We start from the raw sequence: 27,863 nt of genomic DNA on the forward strand, positions 1-27,863 counted from the left end.
CAGAGCAGAGGCTAGGCTCCCTGCTCTGCTTCTCCCTGGTGGTGCAGCTGGCTGTCTCCCCACAAATTCTTAGAGTGCACATAGACTCTCAAAGGACTCTCTTTTGCCTTCAGAAAGAATGGCCAGGTTAGCCAAGATGCTGATTTCAGAACGAAGTCCTTCGTCTCGATCCTGGCTATTTCTTGTTTTCATAGAGAATCTTGTGCACATCGCCAAAGGCTTTCAGAGGCTGCCGATGCCCACAAGTGTTCCCACTCAGCCCGTCCAGGAGGAGCCCAGCACTGGGCACACAGAAGGGGCTCAGTCAGCAACCCCCAGGAGCAGCCCATCTGTCCATTTCATTATGGAGAGCTCTAATTGTTAGGACGGGTTTCCTGGCTGCCCCCACTGTGCCTGCTGGTAGCTGCATCATTTCCCCAATCCCAAACTAGGGTTCTTGGTACCACACCCTGTGCCCCTTCACCCCAGCTTTTTCTGAAAAGGTGTCCTGACCTTTGACTAGGCTTACTAGAGAGTGCTAGCCAACCCAAGCTGAAGGTCCTCCCTGCCCCAGCTCCAGGCTGGAAGGGGCGTTGGGGGCAGCCAGGGAGGACCACGTAAAGCTGCTCAGTGATCATGTACTGGAAGTACATTTTGCCTGTTGGGAAGCCAGGCTGAGAGCCGAGGGTGGCCACCAAAGATAACTGAATGGCCTTCCACTGCCTCGCGGTGACCAGTGGCGATCTCTTCCTCTAAGAGGAGGAAAGCAACGGGCTTCGCACTCCCTATAGCTATGGGTCCCAGTCACTTCTCTCTGGGACCCAGCTTCTGCGTCAGCAGAGATGATGGTCCTACTGCAGCACCACCTACACGGCCTCAGACTGGTGGAGCCCTGGAGCTAGATGGGGCTTTAGACATCATCTGGTCCATCTTTTTCACTTTATATGAAGGAAACTGAGGCCCAGGGAGGGAATAGTTAGAGCCAAGATTTGAATCTGGGGGGATCCTAATTGAAGGGAGAAAATGCACTTTGAGGAGAGCCCAAGGAAGAAGTGAATTGTTACCGTTATTATACATGATTAACGATAAGTGTTAGCAGCAGACAGGAGTAATAGAACAGTACATTTAAATCTTTATCGAATACCAATCAGCAGACGGCTTTGTGTTGGGGTTAGTGGGACTTTGGGCACACCTCCTGCCCCTGGGATCTCAGGGCCTTTTCTTCTGGCCCCCAGGCAGCCCCATGGGCCTACGGGGGCTCCCCGCTGCACCTCTTCCTGCAAGAATCTAAGGGATGTCTGTTCTGAGGATGCCTCGGCTTACAGGGTGAGAAGCAGTCCCAGCCCAAGGGTCCAGGCCCAGCTGGGCCGAGCGGCACCCTGTCTCCTTGGCCAAAAGTCACTGTGGTGGTCCAGACACTTCTCACTCAGGGTGAATGGGCCGATTGTCTTCATGCCGAGGAATAACTCACAGCTGGGCACAGTGGAGCAGCCAAGCAAGCCCAGGTCATACGAGGTGCCTTCTACGAGGGCAGGGGAGAGACCAGAGAGAGAGAGACACCAGGTGGATGGCACAGTGTCAAGAGCCATGAACCCTGGTTTGGAGGCTGGTTTTCAAGACCCTACTTCTGCCGCTAACCCAATATCTGACCTTGAGGAAGTGCCTTCTCCTCGTGAGGCCTCATTTTCCTTATCTATAAAGTGACTGGCAGGCCTCCAAGGGCCTCTCCTGGCCCAGATCTAGGAACGTGGGAACCTGTGGGCCAGTGGTCTCTGAGGTCCCTCTGAGTTCTGAGTCTAGAAATCTCTAAGACAGCAGCAGCATAGTGGAAAGCCTCTGGGGTTGAGGCCCTGCGTTTGAATCCTGGCCTAGGATTCTAGCAGCTATACCTGGCTGTAGGTGCGTTATTTCATTTCCTGCTCACAACCACCCAGATAAGGAACCTGGACTCTGGAACTCTGGACCTTCCCAGAATCCCACAGCTAGCAAGGCAGGTCCTGAGCCCAGCATTCACTCCATCTACTCTACCAACCTCCCTCTTAGAATCACAAAGGTCTGATCTGGGCCTTGGAGACCATCTTGTCCAGTTGCCCCAGAAAAGTGGCCAGAGGTCATACAAATAGTAAGAGGCAGCACTGGGGTTCCAATCCATGTCTTTAAGGAGACCAAACCCAGCATCAGCTAGGTGGTGCAGTGGATAGAGCACCGGCTCTGGAGTCAGGAGGACCTGAGTTCAAATCCAGCCTCAGATCAGACACTTGACATGTAACAGCTGTGTGACCCTAGGCAAGTCACTTAACACCAATTGCCTCACCAAAACAAAGATAAATAAATTTTAAAAGAAGACCAAACCCAGGGTTCTTCCCCCCAGCCCTAAGGCTTTAGGAAAGGCACCTCTGGGGCCTGGACCATCTCTGGAGGATACTGTCTGCTTCCCTGGTGCACACCACATCACCTCCTTCCATGTGACACTCAGGACCACCCCCACTCTAAGGGGCTGATCTGCCCAGCTGGTGCTCACCTCCCTTGATCTGGATGGTTCCATTGTAGCACCTCACGGCCTTCTCACTGCACCTACGCAGGCGGACCTTTTTGGGGCAGGAGTACAAGGCCAAGCAGGTTGGGCAGTGCAAGGCATTGTCTGGGTCTCCAGTGACTGGAGGAAAGGAAGGGGTGTCACTGGGGTAGGCACTGAAGGAGGAATACCCCAGGTGAGAGGGGCCTGGGATCCCAAGGAGGCCCTTCACTGAGGACAGCCTCCAACCAATTGTCTCCCAAATATCCCAGCAACCTGTTATCTCCTGGATACGGGCACTCTGTACAAGGATGCCTGCCCCGCCCTCAACTCTGACCATTCGTCTTCCTATGGTCACTGCTAGGGAGCCCCCAACATGCTCATTGCATTGCAAGGGCAAGAGCGCAGGGGCTGCCCATCAGTTATCCCAGACACTGGCCGTTTCTTAGGTGACATCTTGGTCACGCTTTGCTGCCTCACTGAGTTGTAGATGTGACTCTGGGCTCACAAAGTCTACACCACCTAAGACAGATTCTACTCTTGCTAGGAGGCTTGGAACACACACACAGCCAGTAAACTGAGTCTGTTTCCCAAGGACCAGCCCTGCCAACGAATGCCAGGCTCCCCACCACTATTAGGTTGCCTATGCAGTTCTTTGGGGAAATTGGGCATCACACAGGGTGACTAACTAGGGATTTAGTGTCAGGGTCTGAATCCTGAAAACATGCCAGGTGCCTATGTTTTGAATGGCTTGTCTGGGAGACAATGCCATGTGGTGGCCCTTGAACAAAGAGTCAGGGGGCCTGGGTATGAATCCCGACTCTGCCCCTGACTTGTTTGTGACTAGAGGAAGTCTCATCTTGGAGTCTTCATCCCTTGTTTATAAAATGAGGGGGTTACCATCAGCTAGAAAGTAGAAGCACCTGGGTGGTCTTTGGATGATGCATGCTATCTAAGACGGAGGCTGGCTAGCTGGCTTCCCAGTGATAAAACTGAGTTTTTCCAGCTTCAAGTAGAGACAATAGCATCCCATGAGGATGTTGGGTGAGATGATCTCTGAGGTCCTTCCCTACGGTCAACACTAGGTGGGTGGGCTCTAAATAGATGAAGGAATTGTAGGGCAGGTGGTCTAGATCAGCAGATGAGGTAATGGGGAGCCTGAGAAATACCACGGGGAGGGACCATGGGACATACTACAGGGGAGAGGGACAGAGACTTCGGGGAAGTAGATTGGGGCAAGGGGTTACTGGTAGATACCACAGGTTGAGAGGGCATAGAAAGTATTGGAAGATCAGGAGCTCTAGGCAAAGGAGGGAAAAGCGCTAGGAGATCCTGCCGGTGAGAGGGCAGGGGCCACGAACCCCTCGAGGCCTGGGCTACCTAGGCGAGCCTTGGGTCTCAGCACCGGGTCTGTGCTGGTTAAGTTGTTACAGTAGTTGATATTGCAGAAGTGGATGTAGGAGGTGATAATGATTCCTGCTGGGCCCAAGTGCTCCGTGACCCCGGAGAGCCGGTTCCCTGCTGGTGTGCAGCCCTTACTGCCCAAGATCAGTGACTGGGGCCCTAGGAGAGGAGGAGCAGGTTGGCAGGGGCTGGGACCCCCGGGGGGAGCGGGGGGCTCAGGTCATCTAACAGACAACATAAAAACCTCCAGACATCTATTCTCATCACCCTGTCCTCCACCTGCCTCATGGTGACAGCCCTGTATCATCCCCCTTGTTACATGTCCATAGAAAGATAGCTGGTTTTGAACTGGCAAGAAGACAGGGCACAGGCCAGGCAGATGCCCCGTAAGAAAGGCAAGAATGTGGACCAGCAAGAGGGAGGGCAATGCCCTTGCCTTCTTCACCCGGCTTTAGAGATGGCCCGGTTTCTTTTGTGTGTCAAAAAGGATCTGAGGAACAAAGTGGGGTCTCTGATCTCAAAACTCCAGACTTCTCCTGGGGGTCTTTTCTGGCCAGATCCTTGACCCAGGTTTGGGGACATAAGAATTTGACCAAGGATGTTCCTGGAGGTAAATGGAATTCTTTCCCCTAACTCAGATAGTTGTCTGGGATGGTGGAGTCAGAGTCAGCTCTGGATAGCGGCGGACCCTTTGCGTGAGGGCATTCTGCTGGCCTTAGCTCCCTCCCTGGCTCGGTGAGGGAGGATGGGAGTCACAGCCCAAGCTCTTTACTCAAAGAACTGTCCTGCTAGACAGCACACATTAGTAGCGAGCATTACTCAGCAGATGGCAGCAGAGAGCAGCGCAGCGGCCACATCACGAGAGCTAGCGGGGCAAACTTGCGGAGTCGGGAGCAGTGCAGGAGCAGGTATGTGCCTCCTACATTTGTCCCCACATCACCGTGTTCTCCACACCTGTTTTTCCCTTTTGTAGGGGGTGGTAACCTGTGAGAGCAGGTGTCCTCTGTATACACGGCAGGGGGCCTTTATCACCGCCACCGCTTTGGTCTTGAACTAATGGCTCCCCTGGCCGGCTTACACAAGTAATCGAGCTCCCGTTTTTAGTGGGTGCTGACCCACAGAGTGCCGCGAGCTTTGCTGGGAGCCCCACATGTGGGGGGAACACAGGGGCTACATACAGATGAAGAGACTCAGTCCAGAGACGGTAAGTGAATCATAGATTGTAAAAGCTCCTAGTACTTTATGAAATCCTCTAATAAACCCCCTTAACTTTCTAGATAAAACAGCCTGATTCAAAGGCACTGTCCCCACTACCCCCTCCTTCTGCCAGCTGTCCTCAGTTTACCTGTCTCCAGCATCAGCAGGGTCTCCTGACACACCTCCCACGTCTCACAGAGCCTGGAGTGCTGCAGGCTGGAGATCCAAAGCTCGGGCTCCGAATTCAGTTTCCGCCCAAGGTACAGCATCTCGGTGTGGTAACAGGTGATGGGCGGCAGCAGTGGGAAAATGGGGATGATGCCGCGTTCCTCTGCGGAGGGGGCAGGGCATGGTCAGCGCCTGACCCGACCCCCGGGGATTCACACGCACATACACACATACTCACACATGCACACACACACACACACACATGCACACGGTCCTCTGCAGAGGACATGGTCAGCGCCTGACTCGAGCCCCGGGGATTCATACGCGCGCCCGCACACACACCAGGCTGGGCGAGGGAGGCTCCCACGAGGGCGAGGGAGGCTCCCACGAGGCCGAGGAGCAGCGGGAAACGGGCACATGCCATGCCGCGGTCTGGACTCTCCTAGAACCTGCGATTGTCTTGTCTTGGGTCGTCCCTGGCCCCTGGGACTCCCGACTCTGTGGGAACGAAGAGAGCAGGGAAATGACAGGCACGCCCCCTGCTCAGCTCCCCCAAGCCCCCCACTACGGGGGACCCAAGCACCCCCCCTTCTGTGTCCTCCCCGATGGCAGCCCCCCACACCAGGAGGCTCCCCTCCCCTCCCAGGATTTCTAAGGTCTTAGAGGGGCCTCTGAGGGGGCAGGGGCTCAGGCAGTTGGAGAAGCCCCCAACCCCATCCTTCCCCAACGCCTAAGCCCTCCCCCCATCAACAAGCGTTTCTGTAGCACACCAAGACCCTCCCCCCAAGGATCCCCTCTCTCTTACACAGCAAGCTCCTCCCCTCCCCCAACCCTAAGTCCCGCCTCCACCCTCCCCAAAACACAAGCCTCGCCCCATCCAATCCTATGCCCCTCCTTTGCCCCATGAGCCTCGCCCCCAGACCACCCTCTTCCACATCAGGGTCCACCCCCAAAGGCCCTTCTCCGGCCTCTCCTCTCCCTTCCCACCCCCAGCGAAGCCCCGCCTCCCAACCTTTCTACCCTCCCGCCCCAACGGCCCCTCCCCCGAGCCCGTGGACAGGGGGCGGGGCCAGTCTGCCAGTTCCCACCCTTCACCAAGGAGATTGGGGGAAGAGTCCCCGCCCCATTGGTCAGCCAGCCTTTACCGTCCACCCCCCCATCTCACCATGCCCCATTGGCCAAAGCCTTGCTGAGGGATGGGTTCCTATTGGCTATTTTAAGGAGTGGGTGGGGCATCGTCGTCCTTGGCTCCAGAGAGGGGCTTCTCTCCCCATTGGCCAGTGAACGGTTGATCAACGTGACTCCCACGTGCTCCACGTCCTGCTCCTTTCCCTCTTCACACCTCCTCCCGCTTCCCACAACCAATAGGAGAGCCCCTTACAAAAATGGACGAGGAAGGGTCAGGCCACACAAAGTTGAGGGCTGGGGAAGGTAATGAAGCTGTATTTTAGGCCCTGGTGGTTTCTTCTCCCATCTTTCTGTGGTATCTCTCAAAATGCCACAGAGATTCAGAGAGTGGGAGATACCACGATGGAGGAATGGGGGGAGAAATCCACCCACACACATATGGAGGCCTCACGTGCTACTTAGGGGATTTGAACCCAGGCGCTCAAATCCAGCCCCCTTCCCTTTGCACCCTGTTGATTCCTCAGGGGCTATAACAGCAGCAGATGTCCTGTGGGTAACTCTGCAAAGCTTGCAAGGCCCCTTCCATAGACTATCTCTGTGAGCAGGAGGTGGGGTGCTGTTAGCATCCCATTTTGCAGAGGAGCAAACTGAGTTTCAGAGAGGTTCACTTTGACTTCCTCAAGGTCACACAGCCAGAGGCAGCATCCCAAACCAACTCTTCTCTTGGTCCCATACCCTGTCTGTCTCAGAAAAGACCACGGGGGTGCCTTCCACTTCTGAATTTATGCTTTTATGCGATATGGTTCCTCCTGGTAATAACATTATCTCATTTTATCCTCACAACAACCATGGGCAATAGGTGCTATTATTATTATTCTTCCCATTTTCTTGTTGTTCAGCTGTGTCCGACTCTCTGCGACCTTGCTTTTTGTGATTTTCTTGACAAAGAACCTGGAGTGGTTTGCCATTTCCTTCTGCAGCTCATGGTACAGATGAGGAAACTGAGGCGAACACGGTGAAGTGACTTGCCCAGGGTCACACAGCTGGTAAGTGTCTGAGGCCACATTTGAACTCAGGAAGATGAGTCCTCCTGACTGCAGGTCCAGTGCTGTGCATTATGGCGCCACCTAACAGCCCTCAGACTACAGGTTGCAAAAGAGGTGTTGACCTACTTTGATAAAAGCAGTTTCCTCCTTTGGGAGTTTAAGTTACACGATCTCTCACTGACAGTAGGTGATTCTTTACCCCTCCCTAACTGACTCAATCTCCCTCTCTCCACAGCGGCTCTCCCAGCCTCTCATCCTTCCTCAAACCTCCCACACTATCTCACTTGATGATCTTGTCTGAGCTCCCACGGATTCAGTTGCCATTCTTAGATTTTTCTTTCCAGCCCTAACCTCTCTCTGATTTCCAGTCTCACTTCTCCAGCTGCTGGTTAGACACTTCATACGGAATGTCTTACCAACCTCTTAAGCTCAACATATCCAAAACTATACTCATCTTTCCCCCCAAACCTATCTTCTCTTTCTGACTTCCTTGTTATTTCCTCGAGGAGGAAGAGGAGAGAGGTGGGAGAGAATTTGTAACTCAAAATTGCAGGGGCAATTAGATGGTGCAGTGGATACAGCACTGGCCCTGGATTCAGGAGGACCTGAGTTCAAATGTGGCCTCAGACACATAACGCTTACTAGCTGTGTGACCCTGGGCAAGTCACTTAACCCCATTGCCTAACCCCCCCAAAAAATCAAAATTGTAAAAAATGAAGATTAAAAATAGTTTTATATGTAATTGGAAAAAAATTTTTTTTTAATTTAAGTGGTTGTTGGCTTCCAAACACTAACAAAATCATAGTTACTCCGTAGTCACTTCCTTATAATTGTGGTTATGGCGCCACCATCCTCCTGTTACCCAGGTTTGAAACCTGGGTATCTTCCTCCAGTCCTTACTTTCTCTCACTGCCCATCCCATCCCCATCCAATTGGTCGCCATATATGGTCAATCTTACCTATTTACCATCTCTCCATACCTCCTCTTCCTCCTTCTTTCCTCTGACACTGACCCCAGCCTGGTGCAGACCCTCATCACTTCACACCTGGTTTATGTAACGCTCCTGGTTGGTCTCCCCAAGCGCTCCAGCCCGCCTGCTCTGCTCTGCCTGGGATCTTCCTCAAGTCTGACCATGTCACCTTCCTATTTAAAAAGCTCCGGTGGCTTCCCCTTGCCTCTAGAATCAAACACAAAATCCTCTGTTGGGTGTTCAAAGGCCTTCGTAACCTGGCCTCTCCTACCTTTCCGGTTTGCCTACGCCTCCCTGGCCCCCACCCCTCCGAGTACAGGATGACTCACCGGCCTCCCTGCTGCTCCTAGAACCAAAACGCACCATCTCCGACTGGGAATTCTCTCCCTCATGCCTCTCGGCTTCCTTGGATTCTCAGCTAAATCTCACCTTCTTCGAGAAGCCTTTCCTGGTGCTACTTAATGTTAACACCTTCCGTCTGAGATTATCTCTGATTTATCTGGTATAGATTTTGTTTGTGCATAATAGTTTACCTGTGGTCTCCCCTATTTAACCGCAAATTCATTGAAAGCAGGGACCTTTTCTGCTTCTCTGTATCTCCAATGCTTAGCCCATACCTGACACATAGTAGGCGCTTTAAGAAGTGCTTCTTGGGCAGCTAGGTGGCACAGTGGATAGAGCAATGGACCTGGATTCAGGAGGGCCTGAATTCAAATCCAGCCTCAGATGCTTAACACTTACTAGCTGCGTGACCCTGGGCAAGTCACTTAACTCCATTGCCTAGCCATAAATAAATAAATAAATAGAGTGCCTCTTGAATGACAATATGGAAATAACATTTTGCATGACTGCACATGTATAACCTCTATCAAATTGCTTGCCTTCTCAAGTAAGAGGAAGAGGAGAGAGGGTGGGAAAGAATTTAGAGCTCAAAATCGTAAGAACATGAAGGTTAAAAATAGTTTTATATGAGCACCAGCCCTGGAGTCAGAAGGACCTGAGTTCAAATCTGGCCTTAGACACTTGACATTTACCAGGTGTGTGACCCTGGGCAAGTCACTTAACTCCATTGCCTAGCCAAAAAAAAAAATAGTTTTATATGTAATTGGGAAAAAATATTTTTAAAAAATTTTAAGTGCTTATTGACTTCCAAGCACTAATAAAATCATAGGCTCAGTCCCTATCCTTCCATCTCATAGAATTTCCCAGTATTTTTCTCCCCTCTAGCCACCTGTTACCTCTCCTTACTTTCCCCTCTCCCAGTGGTATCTACTAATAATTTCAACTACCCTCTTTCCCTTCTCCCCAAGATCTGCAGTATTTCCCTAATGTAAGAACCATAACCACGCTGGGGCAGCCAAGGCTTTGTACAAGGAGCTGACTTCAGGAGCGCCTTCATGGCCCTGGGCAGGTGACTGCCAAGAGGCTCCAGCTAGCTCTAGGATAAGCAGCAGGCCTGGACGTATCTGCTGGAAGGCTGATGATAGGCATGAGCTGCTCATGGGTACAGTCCCTGGGACTACTTTCAAAACAGAGAGAGGGAGTCCTGGAACCTTCCTCCTCTGGGCTGGAGGTCTACTTCTCAGCAGGTCTTTCCACCTAGGCAGAGGAAGCGCTCCAGGGCTCCTGAGCACATTAAACCCAGGAAGACAGGCAGGGAACCCCCTAGAAACGGGGAGTCTTTTCTAGTTGCTATCCACAGATGAAGAGACAGGACAAGGACCGAGCTGAGAAGTTAGGAAGTTGCTTCTTGGCCCCTCAGCCATTCCAGAGTGTAGGAAAGTATCTAAAGGAGGGGTGGTCTGGGGAGCTACTGAACTGAATTTTGTCAGGTGACAAAATTCCTAGGTATGTCTCTGCCCCACTGATGTCACAACTGTTTCTCCTCCCCTGTGGTACCTCCCAGTAAATTCTGTCCCCAATTCTGCCTCCCTCCCTCCTGATTGCCAAAGTAGCCAACTCCATGCTACCCTCCTCCATCGCTTACATCACACTTTGAGCCCTCCCTCAGAGCAATTTCCCCCAAGTTCTCCTTGTCCTAAGAATAAACAACTTGGGCGAGTTCTTAAATACAGGGTCATTTTATTTTCAGGACTGATGAGACCTGCTCCGCCTGGTGGGGCGGGACAAGGAAAGAATTTGGCTTGGGCTGGGACCAGCCCAGCCCAGGGAACAGAAGGGAATTCGTGTTCAGGGAAGGGAGTCCCAGGACCACAAGGGATGGGGGATGGGAGGAAGGGGCAGGGGATCACAGGAGGGTCCTAGCAGCAATAGCTACTAGGAGCAACACCCGTGGAAGGCCCAGGGTCCTGGCACTCCCATTAGTTGGGTGTTGGGAACCACCTTTAGGGGGGAGCTGTCCCATGTTGCTTCGATCGCTATGACCGATGGCCCCTCCGCTGGCCCCTTCCTCCTCTCTGAAGGTCTCCACAGGTTTCTCAGAGGGAGAGGCTGACTCCTTGGTTGGAGCCTGAAGAGTGGTGGATGGGGCCAGGCTTGAGGAGGCTGCAGGTCTGGGAGTTGAAACACTGGAGGATGCTGGGGTCTTTGTCACTGTCGAGTTTGGGTGGGAGGTAGCTGTGGGCTGTGGCACGGGTAGCACCACGAGGGGCGGGATGCCAGGGGCAAAGTAGGTCTTGTTCCGGAGATCAGCATTGCAGCGCGATCCGGTGCAGCAGGAGCCGCTGAGGGAGAAGCCTGGGCCGGTCACTCCATCTCTGGTGCACGCCTCATCCTGGACACAGCCTCGGACGGGCATCGACACCGTCACATTGGCTAAGGGAAAGCATGGGGGGTGGGCAGCCGGTTAGCGCAGAACTCCCAGAGCCCTGGGGGCAGTTGGTCAGGGAGCCCAGCTCCCAGTCCCAATTCTTCTCCAAATTTACTGAGGACCCATGAGTGAATCCCTGTCCCTTCCAAGGCCTCAGTTTCCAACTCTGTAACATGGTAGCATTGAAAAGATACCATGATTCCCCAGTGTACTGGATAGAACGTGGTCAAGTATAGTGCCCTGCCGCGTTTTTAGCCAGGTCCGACTCTGTGACCCCTTTTGGGGTTTTCATGGCAAGGACACGGGAGTGGTTTGACATTGTCTTCTCCCTAGAAGGGATTATGTTCCCACTGGGGGTGAAAGGAAAGGGCTTGAGGGGCGGGACACTATTTCCCTTGATGGAGTGGAAGTGAGTTCTCCGTCTCCCATAAGGCTTTGCAGAGGAGGAAAGGAGGTGAGGGAACCTCTTACAGAACATTTCCAGCCCTTCCCCACCCCCACCCCAGACTTCCAAATTATTACTGTTCTCTCCCCCTTCAAATCACTTTTTATTTCATCATCTGTGGGTATGTTGTATCCTGCACCCCACCCAGTCAGATGTAAGCCTCAGGAGAGCAGGAGCTGTTTCACTGTTTGCCTTTAGCGCCCTTGTGACCGGCCTCTAGCTGGGGGGATGGTACCATTGGGCTGCTTCCACCAAGGCTCCATGAGGAGCGATGCCCCAGGACCACTCGCCTGCGGTCAGAGTGACGTTTCCATCGAAGCAGCCCTTGTGCACCCGGTCACCTGCGTTGTAGCATTGGGCCAGGGGGGGGCTTTGTGCCTGTGCATGCCTCCCGGCTCAGCCCCACACAGCTGTAGCACTGAACACCGTTGGGCTCGTGGGCACTCTCATTCCCTGGGTTGGCGATGGGTGGAGAGAGAGGAGCCATTAGTGAGATTCCCTGCCCCCAATTCCATAGACTTCATTGCGACTTTGCCCCCTCCCCACCTTTCTGTTCTAAGTCTCTGGCCCAGCCTTTAGTCGGGCTACACCCTCCGAAGAGTGTACCCCAGACACCATCTAATGCAACCCATTTACAGACAACAGCCAGCCAGATATGGGGTCCTCCAGCCTTTGCTTGAAGACCTCCAAGAGGAGAAACCCACCATATCCCAAGACAAGACTTTGACTTTGGAATTGCTCTAATCTCTGGACATCTTTCCTTTCATTGATCTGAATTCCACCCCTCTTCAACGGGAACCCGAGGTTCTTAGCTTTAGGTTAGGGCCGAGTGAACCCCACCAAATACTTCTTCCAAGTATTTTTAAAATTGTATTTTTTTCAATTACATGTAGAGACAATTTTTACTATTCTCTTTTTATAAAATTTTGAGTTCCAAATTTTTCTCCTCTCCTCCTTCCCATCCCTCCCCACTAAGATGGTAAGCAATTTGCTACAGTTTATATTTGCGCCATCATGTAAAACATCTTCCAAATATTTTAAAAACGATCCCATGTACCCCACCAAGTCTTTTCTTCTCCTGGGCACACAACCCCCGCCCGTTTCTTCAACTGATGCTCATAAGCTCACTTGGCATGAATGTGGTTGTTCACCTTCCTCTGGGCTGCCCCCCACTGACCTCGGCCAAATGAAATGCCCAGAACTGAGCCTGACATTCCTGATAGGGTCTAACCAAGGCAGAGGATGCAGGGATTGTACCCTCCCTAGACACTTGACATTGTCTTTCTTAATTCAATCTAAGATTAAATTAACTTTCTAATTCCTTGATCCTGTTGACTTATGTTGAGCTTGTGGTCCACTAAAATTCCAAGATCTTTTTCAGATGAACTGCTTAGCCATGTCGTTCTGCCCCACCCCACCACCCCAATCTTGGACTTGAGAGGTTTGGTTTTTTCCTTTTTGCTGAAGTGTGGAAGTTTACATTTAGTCTTAGCACAACATCTTTGGGCAGCTAGGTGGCACCATGGTGCATAGAATGCTGGATTTGGAGTCAGGAAGACTCATCTTTGTGAGATCAAATTTGACCTCAGACACTTATTGCTGTGTAACCCTGGGCAAGTCACTCAACCCTGTTTGCCTTAGTTTCTTCATCTGTAAAATAATCTGGAGCAAGAAATGGCAAACCACTCCAGTATCTCTGCCAAGAAAACCCCAAATGGCATCATGAAGACTTGGACGTGACTGAAAACGTCTGAAAAAATGCCATCTTGGGGGAGGCAGATTGGCACAGTAGATAGAGTATGGACCTTAGAGTCAGGAAGACTCGGGTTCGAGGCCTGCCTCTGACACTCCCTGGATGTCTGACCCTGGTCAAGTCACTCCACCTAAGTTGTTGCAGAGAGGGCACAGATCTGCATTGAGGAAGGAAACTCCACACCAGGAGCTGCCCTACACCAGTACATTTTTTAAAAATGTCATCTTATTAGAGCTGGCCCAATGTTCCATCATGTCACAGTCTTTTGGAATCCAGACATTGTCACCCAGCATCTTAGAATAGCCCCCCAGCTTTGTGTTGTTTGTGAATTTGATGAGCATATTGACTATGCCTAAAGGCATTGATTTATTAAACAGCACAGGTCCAAGCACAGAACCCTGGGGCCCTCCACTAGAGACCTCCTCCTTGAGATGAACTGCTAATGGCCACTCTTTGGATCTAGCTATTCCACCAATTCTGCACCCACCAAACTATATCATTGCCTGGCCTGAGAAGATCTCTCCATCTTGTCCAGGAAAAAAAAAATTGAATGAGATCCTTCGTCACACACTTGGGGGAAATTCCTATCAACTGTACCAGCTGCAATCCCTTGATCTGACTGCCAGTCTTGCAAGCCTGTCAGAAATGAAATTAAGTTAAGTCTTGCATGACCAGTTCCTGTGCTGGCTCTTTGGGATCTCTGCTTCCCTTTCTAAAGAGTCACTAACCATCCTTTCAATGATACCTTCCAGACTATTGTCAGGAACCAAAGTTGATATCACGAGATTGTCATTTGTAGACTCTGTCCTCCTACCCTTTACCAGTCCTGCCTCACCTTTCACATTCCCACCAAGTCTCCCACTCAGTCCCCAGCCCCCTCCCCCATTTCTGGGTTTCTTCCCCAGGGCTGCCCTTAGACAGAAGGGTAGGATTTAGAGTTGGACTGCATCCTGGAGATCATCTAGTTCAACCTCTTCATTTTAGAGGGGGAAACCAGGGTCTAGGGTAAGGAAGTGACTTGCCCAAGGTCACACAGCTAGTGAGTAGCAAAGTTGGAATTTGAACCCAGATCCTCTGGTTCCAAATCCAGAGAACAGGACTCCTGCCCCACCCCCACCTTCCAGAATCCTGGGACTCCCGTTGGCTTACCGCTGGGGTTCAGGGGGTGTGAGGTAAGGTTGAGCTGGGCATTACACAGGTCCTTATCGCACTGCTGCAGCTGCAGGAAGGCCAGGACCCCGTGCAGGTCCAGCCCTCGGTCATTCTTTCCTGCAAGGCCTGATCCACAGCCTCGGATGGCCAAAGAGAACTGCCCGTGAACTGGAGGGAAGAGCCAGGGCGGGGAAGAGAAGAGAAGGGTCAGAATAGGGAGGGTCCAGAGGGCGAGGATGCAGAGGGGGAGGACTCAGAGGTGAGGGGGCTCAGACATGGGTTTGAGAGGGGAGGGAGCTTGAAGGGAAAGAACTCGTAATGGGGAGGGCTAAAAGTTTAGAGCTGGAGAAGGGGACTCAAAGGGAGCGCTCAGTGGGGAGGACTCAGAGGAGGGAGCAGTCAGATGGGGTGGGGCCTGGGGTCTCTGAGTCAGAGGTGGGAGTGGAGTTGTGGAGTGTGGCCCAATGAAGTGATGGGCTGAATGCCCAGGGGTCTGGGGGTGGAGGGCAAGGTTCCATGTGATAAAGCTTCAGGGGAATGTATTCTTAGCCAAACCTAGGTGAGTCTGGACCACTTGGAAGCCTTGCCTTCCCCAGTGAAAGTAGCTGAGTCTAATAGAAACAGGAGGTGACTCAGAAACCCCTTCCTCTCAAGTCCTTGGGGGCTCTGCCCATCTCCAAATCTTAGATTTATGACCTTCAGGCCCCTAGACCTCTGAGTACTTGCTTACCTCCACTGCCAAGGAGACCTCAGACTTACCCCAGTGAAGGAAACCGGCCAGCACAGTGGCTTGGGTCTGGGAGTCTGGATTTGCCCAGTGAACTCATTTGAAGCTGTCGGCTCCCACCCACCCTCCATGTGCCAGCTCCTCCCTCCAGGGGAGCCTCACTTACTGGTCTCCACGGCCCCCACAGTCTCTGTGCAGACTCCCTGGTCTGCGGGGCACGTCACCACCTTCATCTTCTCCGGGGAGCATCCTTCATCGGCTTTCTGAATGCAGCTATAGCATTTAAGAGCTGAGGCACCTGGGGGAGGGCCAAACCCACTGTAAGAACCTTCTTCCCCTCTCCACCCTGTTCTTGTGCCCATCATGAAAGAGCCGCATCCCGGTGAGCCCCTCTCCCCGAGCTAAGAGACCCATCTGACTGACGGCTCTAACTCCGAGGTCGGGACTTCTTCCTTACAATCCTCCCCCTTTGTTCTGTAGATGGAAGACCTTTCTCGGCCACCCCTTTCCTTGGGCCTGCTCCTCACAATCTCCCCTCTCCAAAGGGGGAGAGCCCTCTCTCCTGTGGTCCTTGAAGTCTCTTTGGGGTGGGAAGCCTTTTTTTTGCAGCCTTTTCAATGGAGTTATAGCCTTTAAAACCCCTCTCCCTGGTCTAGAAAAATCTTCCCTGTTTTCCTGTGTTTTCTAGATGAGAGACCCAGGTGGAGTGCCCACACAGCCCTCTCTGCCCAGTGTGGAAGGGTCCTTTGCCATGTAAGCATAGTCCCAATCTCCCTAGGGCCAGGGAGCCTAATCTCCTATAGCTACAACCTTTCCTTGGGGTATGAAGGCCCCCTCGCCCACAGCCCCCCTCCCTGGGGTGGGAAAACTTCCTTCCCTGTGACTCCCCCTCTCCTGGTGTACCAGGATTCTCCTCTGCCCCTCAACTGTCTCCTTTCCTGCACTTTCACAATTCTGGACAGGGTTGAGTGGGGGGCCTTTCTGGGCTCACCCCCAGATCCTCTGCCTGGGATGCAGGGGGTGTCTCCTTCCCACCTCAGTCTCCTCATCTCTCCTGCCCAGAGCAACACTACCTCACCTGGCCAGAGCAAGCACAGGAGTAGAACACTTGCTGTGAGGAGCCCCGGGCTGCATCTCCTCTCTGTCTCCATGGTGGCTCGGTCCTGCTTCTTCTGAATCTCCCAGGGAGTGGCGGCTCTGCTCCCCAGCCGGGCCCTCTTACCTGAGCCCTAAGATGAGTAACTGCCCCAAGGGCCTCACTCTCTCCTCCCCCAGCCCAGCCCGACCCAGCCCAGCGTTCACTCTGGGGCGGTCCCCCCTTTTCCTTGCATCACATCCCTGAGAGATACCAGATCTGGCCTCTGATTGCATCTGAGAGACATGGGAGAATCCTGGCCCAGACAACAGGAGCCCTGCCTGGGGGCAGCTGGTTCTGGGAAGTGACTGGGTGGGGTGGAAGAGGCAGGAGCCAAGCAGAGACCAAGCCCACTGCTATCCCATCGAGTACTGATCCAGAGCTCTGCAAGGGACATCTGGTCCAAGCCCCTCATTTGACAGAGGAGGAAACTGAGGCCCAAGGGGGCTAAAGTGATTTGCCTGAGCATTTCTTTCCGTCTCTGTAAAATGGGGATATAACCACACCCACCTCATAGAGTTTTTGTGGAGATTAAACGACATATGTAAAAGCATTTTGCAAACCTTAAAATGTTACTAGTTACTAATCTCCAGAGGGCTAGGGAAACTTCCTGAGCAGAGGTGTATTTTCTAGATGGGGGTCTCTGGGCCTAGAACAGCCAAATGACTTGCCCAGGGGCCCATCATGGACTTGTTATGGAGGCCAGGCAGGGCTAGCACTCCAGGGGCTTGGTTCTCTGATCCATGATCCATTAACGCAGGGCAGGAAGTGGCAGCAGAGGCCTTCAGAGGCCAGACATCAGAGAATGATCAATCAGCCCGTTGCTGCCACCCCAGTATCCCAGGATCCTGAATCTCAAATGGGAGGGGGCTGTCCCTGGGCCCCAGTCTGTATGCCAACCCTACGGTTTTAAGCTTCAGGGGCCCAAGAAGCAGGAGGGGGAGCGTGGGAGCAGTAGTTTCGAGGGCGAGACGCAAACAAGAGCTCCCTCCCCAAACTGGCTGGACCGGAGAGACAGGCATCTGGGGAGCAGGGCTGGTGAGGGGTGGCCTCTGTCTGGGCCTGCAGGACCCCTCAGGTGACTCCCTCACCCCACTCTGCTCACAGAGAGACACGGATTGAGAGACCATCTAGTCTGACCACATCATTTTATACGGGTTGGAAAATGGGGGCCCAGAGAGAGAAGGCGGCTCTCTGCAAGTTTGTTGGGTCACTCTAGTCATCCGTTTCCTTGTGGATTTCAGTTCCCTCATTTATTAAATGTCAGATTTGGACTAGCTGAGCTCAAAGGACCTTTCCAGGTCTAACTTTCTCTGTTCTAAGATCCCTCCTTGTTCTGACTTCCCATATTCTCTGTTCTATGGTCTTCTCCAGTTCTGCCATATTAGCTCTAAGGAGCTTTGCAGGTCTAAAATCCTATGATTCCTAAGACTGAGACCAGTATTTAGCACTACAGAGAATACGAGAAGGTTCAGGAGGAAGCATACACTAGTAGGACAGTTCTGAAAGTAACCTGTAGGATTTATTATGTGCTTCCAAACACAGTATGAAATGGAGATTCAGGGTTTCCACATAAAATCCTCTTATGTGTTCTGCTTTGTGAATGGAAAAATGATCTTTTTTATCATTTAAGTTGAAAAAAAAAGACTGAGACCCCTAAAAGCAGATGTGGCGATAGACACTCTTTCCCTGGGATCACACCGCCTGTTCCAGAGGCTCTTAACCTCGGGTCTGCTGATAGATTTTAGAAGGTCCATGTATTTGGATGGGAAAACTATATATACCTTTATCTCAAACTTCTTGGTTTCTTTTGTAATCTTCACCTGTTATATGATGCATTTAAAAACAATATTTGGAAGAGTCTTTAGGCTTTACCAGTCGGTCAAAGAGGTAAGAGGTCCATCCCAGTACAAGCATTCCAAAGCCCTGCTTTTCATCCCTTCTGGGGACAAACCTCACCCGCGTACTTAATTCTTTTTATCATCAGATTTGTTTTTGGATAGGGTGAAAGGATGAATGTTCTGGGTAAGACATGGGGAGGAAGACCATGCGGGCACAAGGGAGTAGCCACGGAGCGAATGCTGAGGGAGGATCAATACTTCCTTCCTAAGGGTGGGGTTTGAGGCTTCCTGTGGGTCATGGGAGGAGGAGTAGGGGAACCTGAGGCTTCCTGACTCAGACTCGCTTCTGAGCCCCAGCGCCTTCCTCAAGCCCACAGGGCTGCGTGTCATTTCCTCGAGTCCCTAAAAAAATGAAGGCAGGGAGATCCAGGATGCTTGGTTTCCCCCAAAACGTGATAAAAAGGGCAAAGGCTGTGGACTCCTAGGAGTAAGGGCTGGAACCCAGGACCCTTACTAGGATCCCTAGATGAAAATGGGGTCTGGGGACTCCTGGGATCCTGAGGAGGTTAGACGAGGCTGGGGTGGGGGGTGGGTGGGGGCTCAATACGCCTAGGTCCCTGAGTGGGGCTTGGAGGAGCAAGACGCCCGGGTGGTGTGGAAACAACAGCCATGACTGTTTTTCTTCAGTGTTTAATTTAACCCCACATGTGCATCAATAAATAAACGTCCCTCCACCGCCGCCCCCGCGCGCCCCAATGACAGGAGAGCCCGAGGGGTGAAGCCGGCAGCCGACTCCGGAGCACATGCAAATCCGGGCTCAGACCGGCCGAGCAGAGGCAGCCCACCGGGCGGAAGCGACCGTTCCCGTGGGCCTGGGCTTCCTGGGTCGGGGGAAAGTTTGGAGGGAGAGAGCGCCAGGGGTACGAACTTTCAGTAGAGGGCGGGGCCTCCCCCGGGAATATTACCCGCACTAGAACACTGGGGGTACAAACGTTCGGCAGAGGGCGGGGCCTCTCCGGGAAAGTTACGAGGACTAGAACACCGCGGGTACAAATGTTCAGCAGGGGGCGGGGTCTCCCCAGGAATGTTACAAGGAATAGAGAACACTGTGGATACGAACGTTCGGCAGGGGGCGGGACCTTCCCGGGAATGTTACCAGTACTAGAATACCCGGGCTTTAAACGTTGGGCAGTGGATGGGGCCTCGTTGAGGGCTTATTCATAGCATCTGGGATCCAACTGGAAGGGGCCTCAGAGGTCGGCTCGTCTAACTCTCATTTTACAGATGGGGAAAGTGAGGCCCGGAGAAGCTAAGAATACCTGGTCTGAGTCAATACTGGGCAGTGGACTGGGCGCTGTTGGGGCAAGTTCGGAAGGGGTGGGGTTTTGGGGGGACCTGAGCGGCCCTGGATCAGGGGGCGTGGTTCTCATCTGCAGCGGTCACAATGACATCCATCCAAATGCGCATGGCCTCTGGGCTGGGGGCCACCATGTAGAAGAGGCGCTCGTAGGTCTTGACGCAGAATGTCAGGCGGGGGCTGGGGCTCTGGGCAGGATGAAGGGCTGTGAATTCGGAAGCTCTTCTCTCGGACCCCAGCCCCGACCGACACTGAATTATCAGGGACCTCAGGTGACCTTCCCTCCTTACCCAGTCCCTCCACCAGCATCACCACCAAGGGCGGTTCAGGGTGTGCATTTAGAGAAGGTGGGGGTCTCGGGGGCCTCCTACAAAGTCAGTTGGGGCAGGGCGGGGCTCCAGAGACCCAGTCTCACACTCTGGGGAGACTGAGGTCCAGAAAGAAGCAATGACGTGCCCAAGGCTACCGAGCTACCAGGGGACAGAAATAGTATTCATACCCTGGACCTCTGATTCAGAATCCCGGGCTAAGAATGAGTCTGTTACCAACAGAATGTCAGGGCTGGAAGAAACAACTAGGGGAGAGATGTCAGAGATGGGGGGGAGCCATGATTCCCATTTTCCGATGGGGGACACTGAGACCTAAAGGTGCCGGGATCTCCTGCCACCCCCTCTACGGCTCTCAGCTGTCATTGGGGCAAGAGGAACTGATAGGGGCAGCCCAAGTATTTGGGGGGGGCAGCTAGGTGGCGCAGTTAATAGAGCACCAGCCCTGGAGTCAGGAGGACCTGAGTTCAAATTCACCCTCAGACCCCAATGGCCTAACTAAAAAAAAAGTACTCCAAGTTTTTTTTTTTTAAAGAATGAGCGCTGACCAGGGAAGGAAGCTCACTCACCTTGAAGGCACATCGCAGGTGGTCATAATACACTTCTTCTATGGCTTGGAAGTAGATGACTCCTTTGAGTTTGGTCTCTTCTTTGTCTGAGACAGGGAGAGAATAGGGAGGAGCTTTGTTCATTTTGTTCTGGGGTGGTGAAAGGGAGGAAGGGCACGGAGGTTGAGTTTACAGTGGGTCACTCCAGTGTCAGGATGGTGGGTGGGGAATGGGCCCAATGGTGGAGGCTGAGATCAGGGTCCAAAGTAAAGCCTAAGGCCAAAGGTCCTTAAGATTTCGTAGACAGGGGCTGGGTCATCAGAGCCTGGAGTTGACAGCCAGCAGGGAGCTTGCAGATCATTTTACAGAGGAGGAAACTGAGGCAGAGCTAGGCCTTAGAACCCAGGTTTTAGGATTTTAGAGGGACCATCTAGCCTGCTCTTTAAGAGAAAACCAGGGGGCAGCTAGATGGCCTAGTGCATAGAGCTCTGGCCTTGGAGTCAGGAGGACCTGAGTTCAAATCTAGTTTCAGTCACTTGACACTTACTAGCTGTGTGACCCTGGGCAAGTCACTTAACTCTGATTGCCTCACCAAAAAAAGAGGAGGCCAGCTTGGCTAAGGTCACATCTCCCCCCTGAAGGAAATGAGGAGAGGTGAGGGTGGCAGTGGGGAAGGAGGGGTCACTCCTTACCAGCATAGTAGGCCAGCCGGCGGGCATGGCGGTCAAAGCAGAACCACCGCTTCCTCCAAGTCTTGATCCGGCCCCCCACCTTCACCAGTGGCCCCCGGCAGCAGCCGCTGGTCACTCGAACATGAGGGCAGCTTTCGGGGCTGTGGCCCCAGCGCTCCAGGTGCTGGTACAAGTCCAGAACCCGGGGGCCTGGAGGTCGGGGTGGCAGTGGCGGGGGCAGGGGTGCTGGTGGGGCCTGAATGAAGGGGAGACATGAACAGGGTCCAAGTGGCTCCAAAAGCAATGAGGAATAGAAGGAAGGCACTAGTCTGGCTGGTGGGGGAGGGAGGCTCCAGGTGGGCTTGACGGGGATGGGAGGGGGGCTGGGTTCTACCAGTGGCTTCCTTGGAGTTTATTAAACTAAATATGTGCCACCAAGCCTGTGTGGCAGGTGGGGCAGGTAGGTCAGGGACTGTCTTCACTTTACAGTGGAGGAAACACTTTCAGAAAGGAGGAGTCACCCTCATTTCATAGGATCTATAGCTGGGGGTGGGGGGGAGGCTGAGCTGGGTGATGGAGGTGGAGACTGACTTGGGGGGGGTGGCCAGGGATGGCTCGGGAGGGACCCAGATGCACAAGAGGATGGGGAGACAGAAGGCTGCGGGGAATCAAGAAGCTGGTCAGGGGGCTTGGGGGGAGGCTCACTGACCATGATGGCTGGAGTAGCTCTGGCTTCCTCTTTGCTCCTCTTGGTTCCCTGCTGTGGGGGTCAGAGTGGGAAGGAGAATCAGTGGGGACCAAAGCCCCCCAAACCTGAGGGCCCATGCCCAGCACCAGCAAAGGCAGAAATGGGACCATGGGCAGAGGGGGTCAGGGAGTGGGATCAGTGCAGTTGGGGATCTAAGGAGGTTGGGGACTGGAGGATCCAGACATCCAGGTCCCTGAGAGAGATGGGGGGCAAAGCGCTCAGGTCCTTAAGGGGCCAGGAGATTGACCCTGGGGTCATTAAGAGATCTGGAAGGAGAGGCATCCTCCAGTCAGGGTCCCTGAGGACATGAGAAGCCCTGGCTCTCACCCGGGCCTGCAGCAGCCTTTCCCGTTCTGCCACGGCCTGTTGGAGCAGCTTCTCCATTCGGATGATATCAGGATGGGGCACTCCACAGCTGGAAGACAGGAAAGGCCCGGGAGTACCACCCTGTCCCCCAGACGGAGCCTTTCCCTCTTCTGCCCTACTCCTGTTCCCATCTCCTTCCTTCTCACCTGGTTCCCGGGCTACAGTTCAGCAGCTGGTACAGGGCATGTCTCTGGGGATTGCCTGGAGGGGGCTGCACAGCAGAGGCCTCCAGGGGCCCTAAAAGGGAAGAAGGAGGCTTAGAGGATTCATCCCCTTCCTGCCTGCACCCTACCTGCATCCCTTCTCCATCCTTGCTCCCAGGGTCCTCTTTGGTGGGGGACAAGACACTCACGGCTGCAGTGCAGGGACAGGGGTCGTGTAGAGCCCCTCTGTCGGGCCCGGTCTCCCTTTCTCCTAGGCAAACTGCCTGTCCTCTGGAGCCCAAAGGAGCCCTGGAGAGTAAGATGAAGAAAAGGGAGGAAAAGACAAGAGAGGAGAGGAGATGGGAGAGAGGAAAAGGAAACAGAAATAGGAGGGCATCAGCTTGGGGCCTGCTCCCCCCACCCTGCCAGCCTCAGGGTCTTAGCCCCAGGTCTCCCCCACTTCTCCCCACCTGGAGTGAGCTGTGCACAGAGAAGAGGCAGGAGGAGGCCGAGGTTGATGCTGGGGTGGAGGAATTCTGTAGGACCAGGAGCTGGCGATTTGTCTTCTGAGTGAACAGGAGCTGGACAGAGGATGAGGGTCAGCCCAAGGGGAGAGAGTGGCACAGGGATTCTTGTATGCCTGGGGTGGGAGGTTTCTGGTTACCTTGGTTAGGGCCTGGCTCTGCTCAGAGAAACTGTCATCTCTACCTTGGGTCCCTTGCAGGTGGCTTAGTTCTAGAAGCCTGTTCCGCTCCTGGATAGAGGGAGAATTCAGGAAGTTGGCAGGGGATTTCAGAACCTGATGGCCCCCCAAGAACCTTTGCCTTAGGGCATGTAAAGGATTTCTTAGCCCCATTTTACAGCAGAGAACAATGAGGTTAAATAGGAAGTGACTTGACTACAGTCATATAAGCCAGTGGGTGTTGGAGAGGGTCTCCCAATGGGAGACTTCTTTAAGCCTGTCCTGCTGGACTTGAGAGGACTTCAGGGTTGGGCTAGGGAATTCAGGGGTCACCTGGCTTAAGGCCTGCAACGCCTCTTCCTTCTTTCGGCTCAGGCCACGGCTTTCAGCTGCCATCTGTTCCCCGAGCGACCCCAGCTGTTCCTCTAGGACCTGGATTCGACGCTGAGAAGATTCCCAAGAATCAGAGATTTGCAGAAAGAGCCAAGCATCCTGCCTGATGTCAGACCTCAGACAAGACCCACACCTCACAGAATCACAGCAGGGGACATTGGAAGAGACCTCGGTAGACTACATCAGACCTCCAGGATGGACAGGGAGCCCACCACCTCCTGAGGCTGCCCTTTCCACGTATGGAGACGCCCACAGAGGGGCCAGGGATTGGGAGACAAAGATACAAAACACACCAAGTGAGGGAGACAGGGACAGGGAGATGGCGAGGGAGGAAGGGCAAGGAAGGCTGGGCTCTGCTGGGGCTCACCCTGTGCTGGGCCAGGCTCCCCTGCAGCTCTTGGATCTTGGGGCCCAGCCCCTGGTGCCCTGACCCATCCACTTCCTCTTCACAGCTACTCTCCTTCTCCAGCTGCTGGAACTCTAGATCCTCATAGGAACGCTGGGCAGCTTCCAACTGCTCAGAGACCTGGGGAGGAGCGAGGGGCTGGGGGATCAGAGAGCCTGGGTCCCTGAAGGGAATGGGGCCTGGGGAATTAGACAGCTTGGGTCCCTGAAGGGGAATTAGGTTGGGGGTTGGGATGCCTAGGTCCTGGTGGGGGGAAGCACTCACTTACCTCCTGGACCCCCTTCAACAGCTCCTCCCTGTCACCCTCAGGCTTGGAGTCCAATTTGTCCTGAGCCTCCTCCAGCTTCAGTCGAAGGCCCTCCACCTGGGCCCGGGCCTCCCTAAGACGCTGCTGCTCCTGGCAGGACAAACCCCAAGAAGCAGGGACTGAAACTCTTAGAGCTTCTCCAAACCCCTCACTGGCCAAAAGATGCCGAAGTTGTTTGCCATCACAGATCCCAGGATTTCAATCAGGAAGGACTCTTCCCTTAGACATCACCTGTTATAACAACTGTCCCCTTTTCCACCCCTACCCAGCACACTTTCCATGTGAGAAAACAGGTCGGGAGAGGGGCAGGCGCTTGGCCAAAATCTGATAGGCCCCTAAAAAGGGAGGGAAAGAAAGAGGCCTGAAACTGGAATCGGGACACCTGGGTGCTAGTCCCAGGCTAGCTGCGTGACCTGGTACAAGTCCTTGCCCCTCTGCCTCATCCCCCCTTGTAAGGCAGAGTCCCTCCTTCACGCTTCATTTGGAGACACATTGCTTGAGTGCTCTGTGACCGTGGCCATGTCGCCACCTTTCTGGGCTTCACCGTCCTCCAGAATCACCCTAGCGTCATGGTGGAGTGTGGAAAGCATTGGTTTTGATGACAGGACACCTGGCTCTGTGCCAACCAAAGTCAGGGTCTTCTTTGGGCCTGTTCCCTCCTCTGCATATTGAGGGTCCCCAGGGTCCCAACCTTGCTCTAACGTTCCATGCTTTCCGTTCTAAGGCCCCTTCAAGCCCTTGTGTTCTAGATCATTTGCCTTCAGTGTTATACCTATGTCCCTGTTGTCTCACTGCCCAAATGTAAGGACTTGGGACCTTAGAAGAGCTGGTTTCTAATCCAGGCTCTGCCACTGCTGTGCGCCCTGTGATTTTAGCATGCTGAATCCCTCTCTGTGCCTCAGTTTTTTTCATCTCTGCAACGGGAGAACAACCCCATTCTGTAGACAGGAGATGAGAGGCAGAGGGAGTCTCAGTCCCACCCCCACCCCGTCCCCAGGACCACAGCCCCTCCTCCACACACCTGTTCCCTCTGCTCCCCCGCCTTCTGCTCAGCTGCCTCCTGCTGTCTCTGAAGCTCCCGAAGCTGCTCCTCTTCCCTCCGGGCAGCCACTCGCTCACCAGCCAGCTCCCCTCGGAGCAAAGCCACCTCTACCTCCATCTGGGGTGGGGGGACAGGGGGAGCTGAGGGCCAGATGTCTGGGTGCATGAGGGGAGGAGTCTAGGGGTGGTATAATGCCTGGGTACCTGAGGGGAAGGGGGCTGTGAAGATGGGGAAGCTGGGGTGCCAAGGGAGGGATTCTGGGGAGCTGGGTGTCTGGATGACTGAGGGGAAGGGGCTGGGAGGGTGGGAAAGCTGCGGTGCCCAGGGGAGGGATTTTGGGGAGCTGGGTGTCTGGGTAACTAAGGGGAAGGGGCTGGGAAGGTGGGGAAGCCGAGTCCCTGAGGAGACAGGGCTGTGGTAAGCAGGAAGCCAGGGTCCACACCTCGATTCTCAGCTCCTTCCTTTGCTGCTGGAGCTCCTTGACCCGCTGCTCCATGAGGGCCACCCGAGTCAGCGCCTCCAGCTGCTGCCCCCTTAGACGACGGGCTGCGCCTCGTGGCCCCTCTACAGGGGGCGGCACAGAGGGCTGGGCTTCGCCCTGCCGGGGGAGGGACGTGGTCACGGCTTGATTTCTGTGTCTTCCTCTTTTTGTCATTTTTGGTCTGTCTCGGTCCGTCTGGGTGTCTAGGTCACCGTCTCTCTATCCTGACAGGGTCTGTGTCTTTCTGTCTCTGGTTGTCTCTGTATCGCTGTCTCTGAGTTCCACAGTCTGTCTCTCAGTTTCTCTGGCTGCCTGTCTCTGTGTCTCTCGGTGTGTTGCGTCTTTTTGTCTTTAGGTTTCTCAGTCAGTCTCTATCCCTGTCTCTGTCAGTCTAGCTCCCTGTGCCTATGTCTCGATGTATCTCTGTTTCTTTTTATGTCTCCATGTCTCCAGTATTTGAGTTTCTGTCTCTATCTCTGCATCTCACAGCATCCGTGTCTTGGACTTTTCTATCTCTGGCTTTCTGTCTCAGTGTTTCTGGGTTTCTTAGTCTTTGTGTTTCTCAGGTCTCTGTGTCTCCCATAACCCGTCTCTCTCTGTTGTTTTCAGTGTCTCAGTATTTCTCTGTGTCTTTGGTCTTTGTGTCTCTGATTTCCCAGTCTCTGGCTCCCTGTCTCTGGCTCTCACCTGATCCCGACCGCTCTCCGTACTGCTCCCCTCTTCATCCTCCTCTTCTTCCCGGCAGGCTGCGCTGGGGGCCTCGGAGACTTCTTGCTCGCCGGTCTCCCCGACTTCGGCTTGGCCCTCAGGACGCTCGGACCCCTCCTGGCTCCCATCCTCGGGGCTCGTTGGAATTCCCATGTCTCTCTTCTCTGGGACTGCCTTCGGCCCAGGCTCCGGGGGCTGCTGGGGGAGAAGGGGCTGAGGGCAGGGCTCTCCTCCTCGGCCCTGGGGGCGAGGCTTGAGGGACTTGAGACAGGAGTCTGGGGACTCCGAGCTGGAGGAGCAAGAGGGCTCAGGGATTGGGCAAGGGGTTCAGGAACAAGACCCACGATACCCCGAGGACAAGGGGGCTCAGGGGGTATGGCCTATGGTACCCCGAGAAGGACGAGGGAGCTCAGGGAGTGAACCTGGAAGGACTCAGGGACTGGGTAAGGGTCTAAGGGAAGAAAATGAGGCACTCCGAGAAAGGAGAGGGAACTCAGCCGGGCTGGTCGGAGGGGCTCAGGGATTGGGCAGGGGCAAAGGGGGTGGGACCGCACGGTCTCAGGAACCAAGTCAGAGCTCTGGAGGCGGGCTCTAAGATGAGCTAGGGGCGGGACCGGAGGCTTGCGGAAGGCTCCAGAGGAGGGACCTAAGGAACTTCGCGAGTTGGGTACTGAAGGGCTGAGGCCCGGCAGGGTTGGGTCAGGGCCTGTTCCGGGGGCTCAGATCACCGATCCTTGCCGGAACTTGGTTTCATCCTACCAAACCCGCTCACTTCTTTACCTCAATCAGCCCTTGGCCTAGAGAAATGCCCGGGAAGCCCCCTTTTCCCAGGAGCCTAGAGTCCGACCACCTCTAACCCTGTCCCTTACTGACCCACGGGTCTAGGTCGCCAGGGGTCTCCTCCTGGGACTGGGGCTTCCCCTCTCTCCCCTACCCAGGGACCTTGGCATTCTGATTAACAAAGATACACACACTTCTCCTTCAGGGATCCAGGTGCCCTAAACCCCTCCCCTTGCCCCTTGAGGGACCCCGGAGTCCTGACCCTTCAGCCACCCCCTCTGGAACCCAGGTGTCCCAATCCCTAGCCCCCGCACCCTCAGAGCCCCTGGTGTCCAGCCCCCTCACCCGCTTTGTCTCCTCGCAGGCCTCTCCTTGTTCCCAGAACCCTGGCCTCTGCCCACGGGACAGGTGTCGGGGGAGGAGGGAGGGGCCGCCCCCCTGCAGGAGCCCGGATGCGGGGTGGGGGGGGAAGTGGGAGGAGAAAAAGGAGGAAAGAGAACAGGTCTGACAGCTCCGTAGGGAAGCAGGTATCTGGCTCTTCCAGTGCCCACACCCTGGGAACCAGGCGTCCTGGTCCCCCCTCCCCACGGGGGGGGTGGGGGTGCACATTTCAGGCCCCACCCAGAAGACCCAGGGATCTGGTCTTTAGGATGCCCTTTTCAGGGACCCAGGTG

General features: G+C 54.2%; 3 protein-coding genes across 6 annotated transcripts; all 3 read right to left on the minus strand.

Moving 5' to 3' along the window:
• Positions 1–1,088: 1,088 nt before the first annotated feature.
• On the minus strand, positions 1,089–6,321 carry TEX101 (testis expressed 101). 3 transcript variants are annotated; one of them, XM_021003269.2, is made up of 6 exons: positions 6,276–6,321; positions 5,606–5,761; positions 5,244–5,426; positions 3,875–4,057; positions 2,501–2,635; positions 1,089–1,501 (listed from the first exon to the last, which is right to left on the minus strand). In XM_021003269.2, exons 2-6 carry the CDS (start codon positions 5,685–5,687, stop codon positions 1,299–1,301), a joined length of 786 nt encoding a protein of 261 aa, XP_020858928.1. In that variant the 5' UTR covers positions 5,688–5,761; positions 6,276–6,321; the 3' UTR covers positions 1,089–1,298. The 3 variants fall into 3 exon arrangements, with proteins under 3 accessions (XP_020858928.1, XP_020858930.1, XP_020858933.1); XM_021003271.2 differs by lacking the exon at positions 6,276–6,321 and adding an exon at positions 6,069–6,089; XM_021003274.2 differs by lacking the exon at positions 6,276–6,321 and having other exon boundaries at positions 5,606–5,819.
• Positions 6,322–10,489: 4,168 nt separating this feature from the next.
• On the minus strand, positions 10,490–16,837 carry LYPD3 (LY6/PLAUR domain containing 3). Its single transcript, XM_021003849.2, is given in 6 exon segments — positions 10,490–11,183; positions 11,914–11,992; positions 11,994–12,076; positions 14,526–14,696; positions 15,422–15,553; positions 16,334–16,837. Coding segments are annotated over 6 exon segments (1,065 nt in total). The 5' UTR covers positions 16,407–16,837; the 3' UTR covers positions 10,490–10,656.
• A 2,068-nt stretch (positions 16,838–18,905) lies between these two features.
• PHLDB3 (pleckstrin homology like domain family B member 3) lies at positions 18,906–27,637 on the minus strand. Of its 2 annotated transcripts, none has more exons than XM_078145899.1 (16): positions 27,535–27,637; positions 26,389–26,604; positions 25,663–25,818; positions 25,200–25,337; positions 24,140–24,268; positions 23,833–23,991; positions 23,406–23,516; positions 23,055–23,144; positions 22,861–22,971; positions 22,600–22,699; positions 22,394–22,484; positions 22,209–22,296; positions 21,843–21,893; positions 21,155–21,389; positions 20,484–20,569; positions 18,906–19,776 (listed from the first exon to the last, which is right to left on the minus strand). In XM_078145899.1, exons 2-16 carry the CDS (start codon positions 26,560–26,562, stop codon positions 19,642–19,644), a joined length of 1,854 nt encoding a protein of 617 aa, XP_078002025.1. In that variant the 5' UTR covers positions 26,563–26,604; positions 27,535–27,637; the 3' UTR covers positions 18,906–19,641. The 2 variants fall into 2 exon arrangements, with proteins under 2 accessions (XP_078002025.1, XP_020859561.2); XM_021003902.2 differs by having other exon boundaries at positions 26,389–26,607; positions 27,535–27,631.
• Between the last annotated feature and the right edge of the window lie 226 nt (positions 27,638–27,863).

The sequence above is a fragment of the Phascolarctos cinereus genome, unplaced genomic scaffold (assembly GCF_003287225.1).
Source record: "Phascolarctos cinereus isolate Bilbo 61053 unplaced genomic scaffold, phaCin_HiC Scaffold_726;HRSCAF=1367, whole genome shotgun sequence".
Classification (NCBI taxonomy): Eukaryota; Metazoa; Chordata; class Mammalia; order Diprotodontia; family Phascolarctidae; genus Phascolarctos; species Phascolarctos cinereus.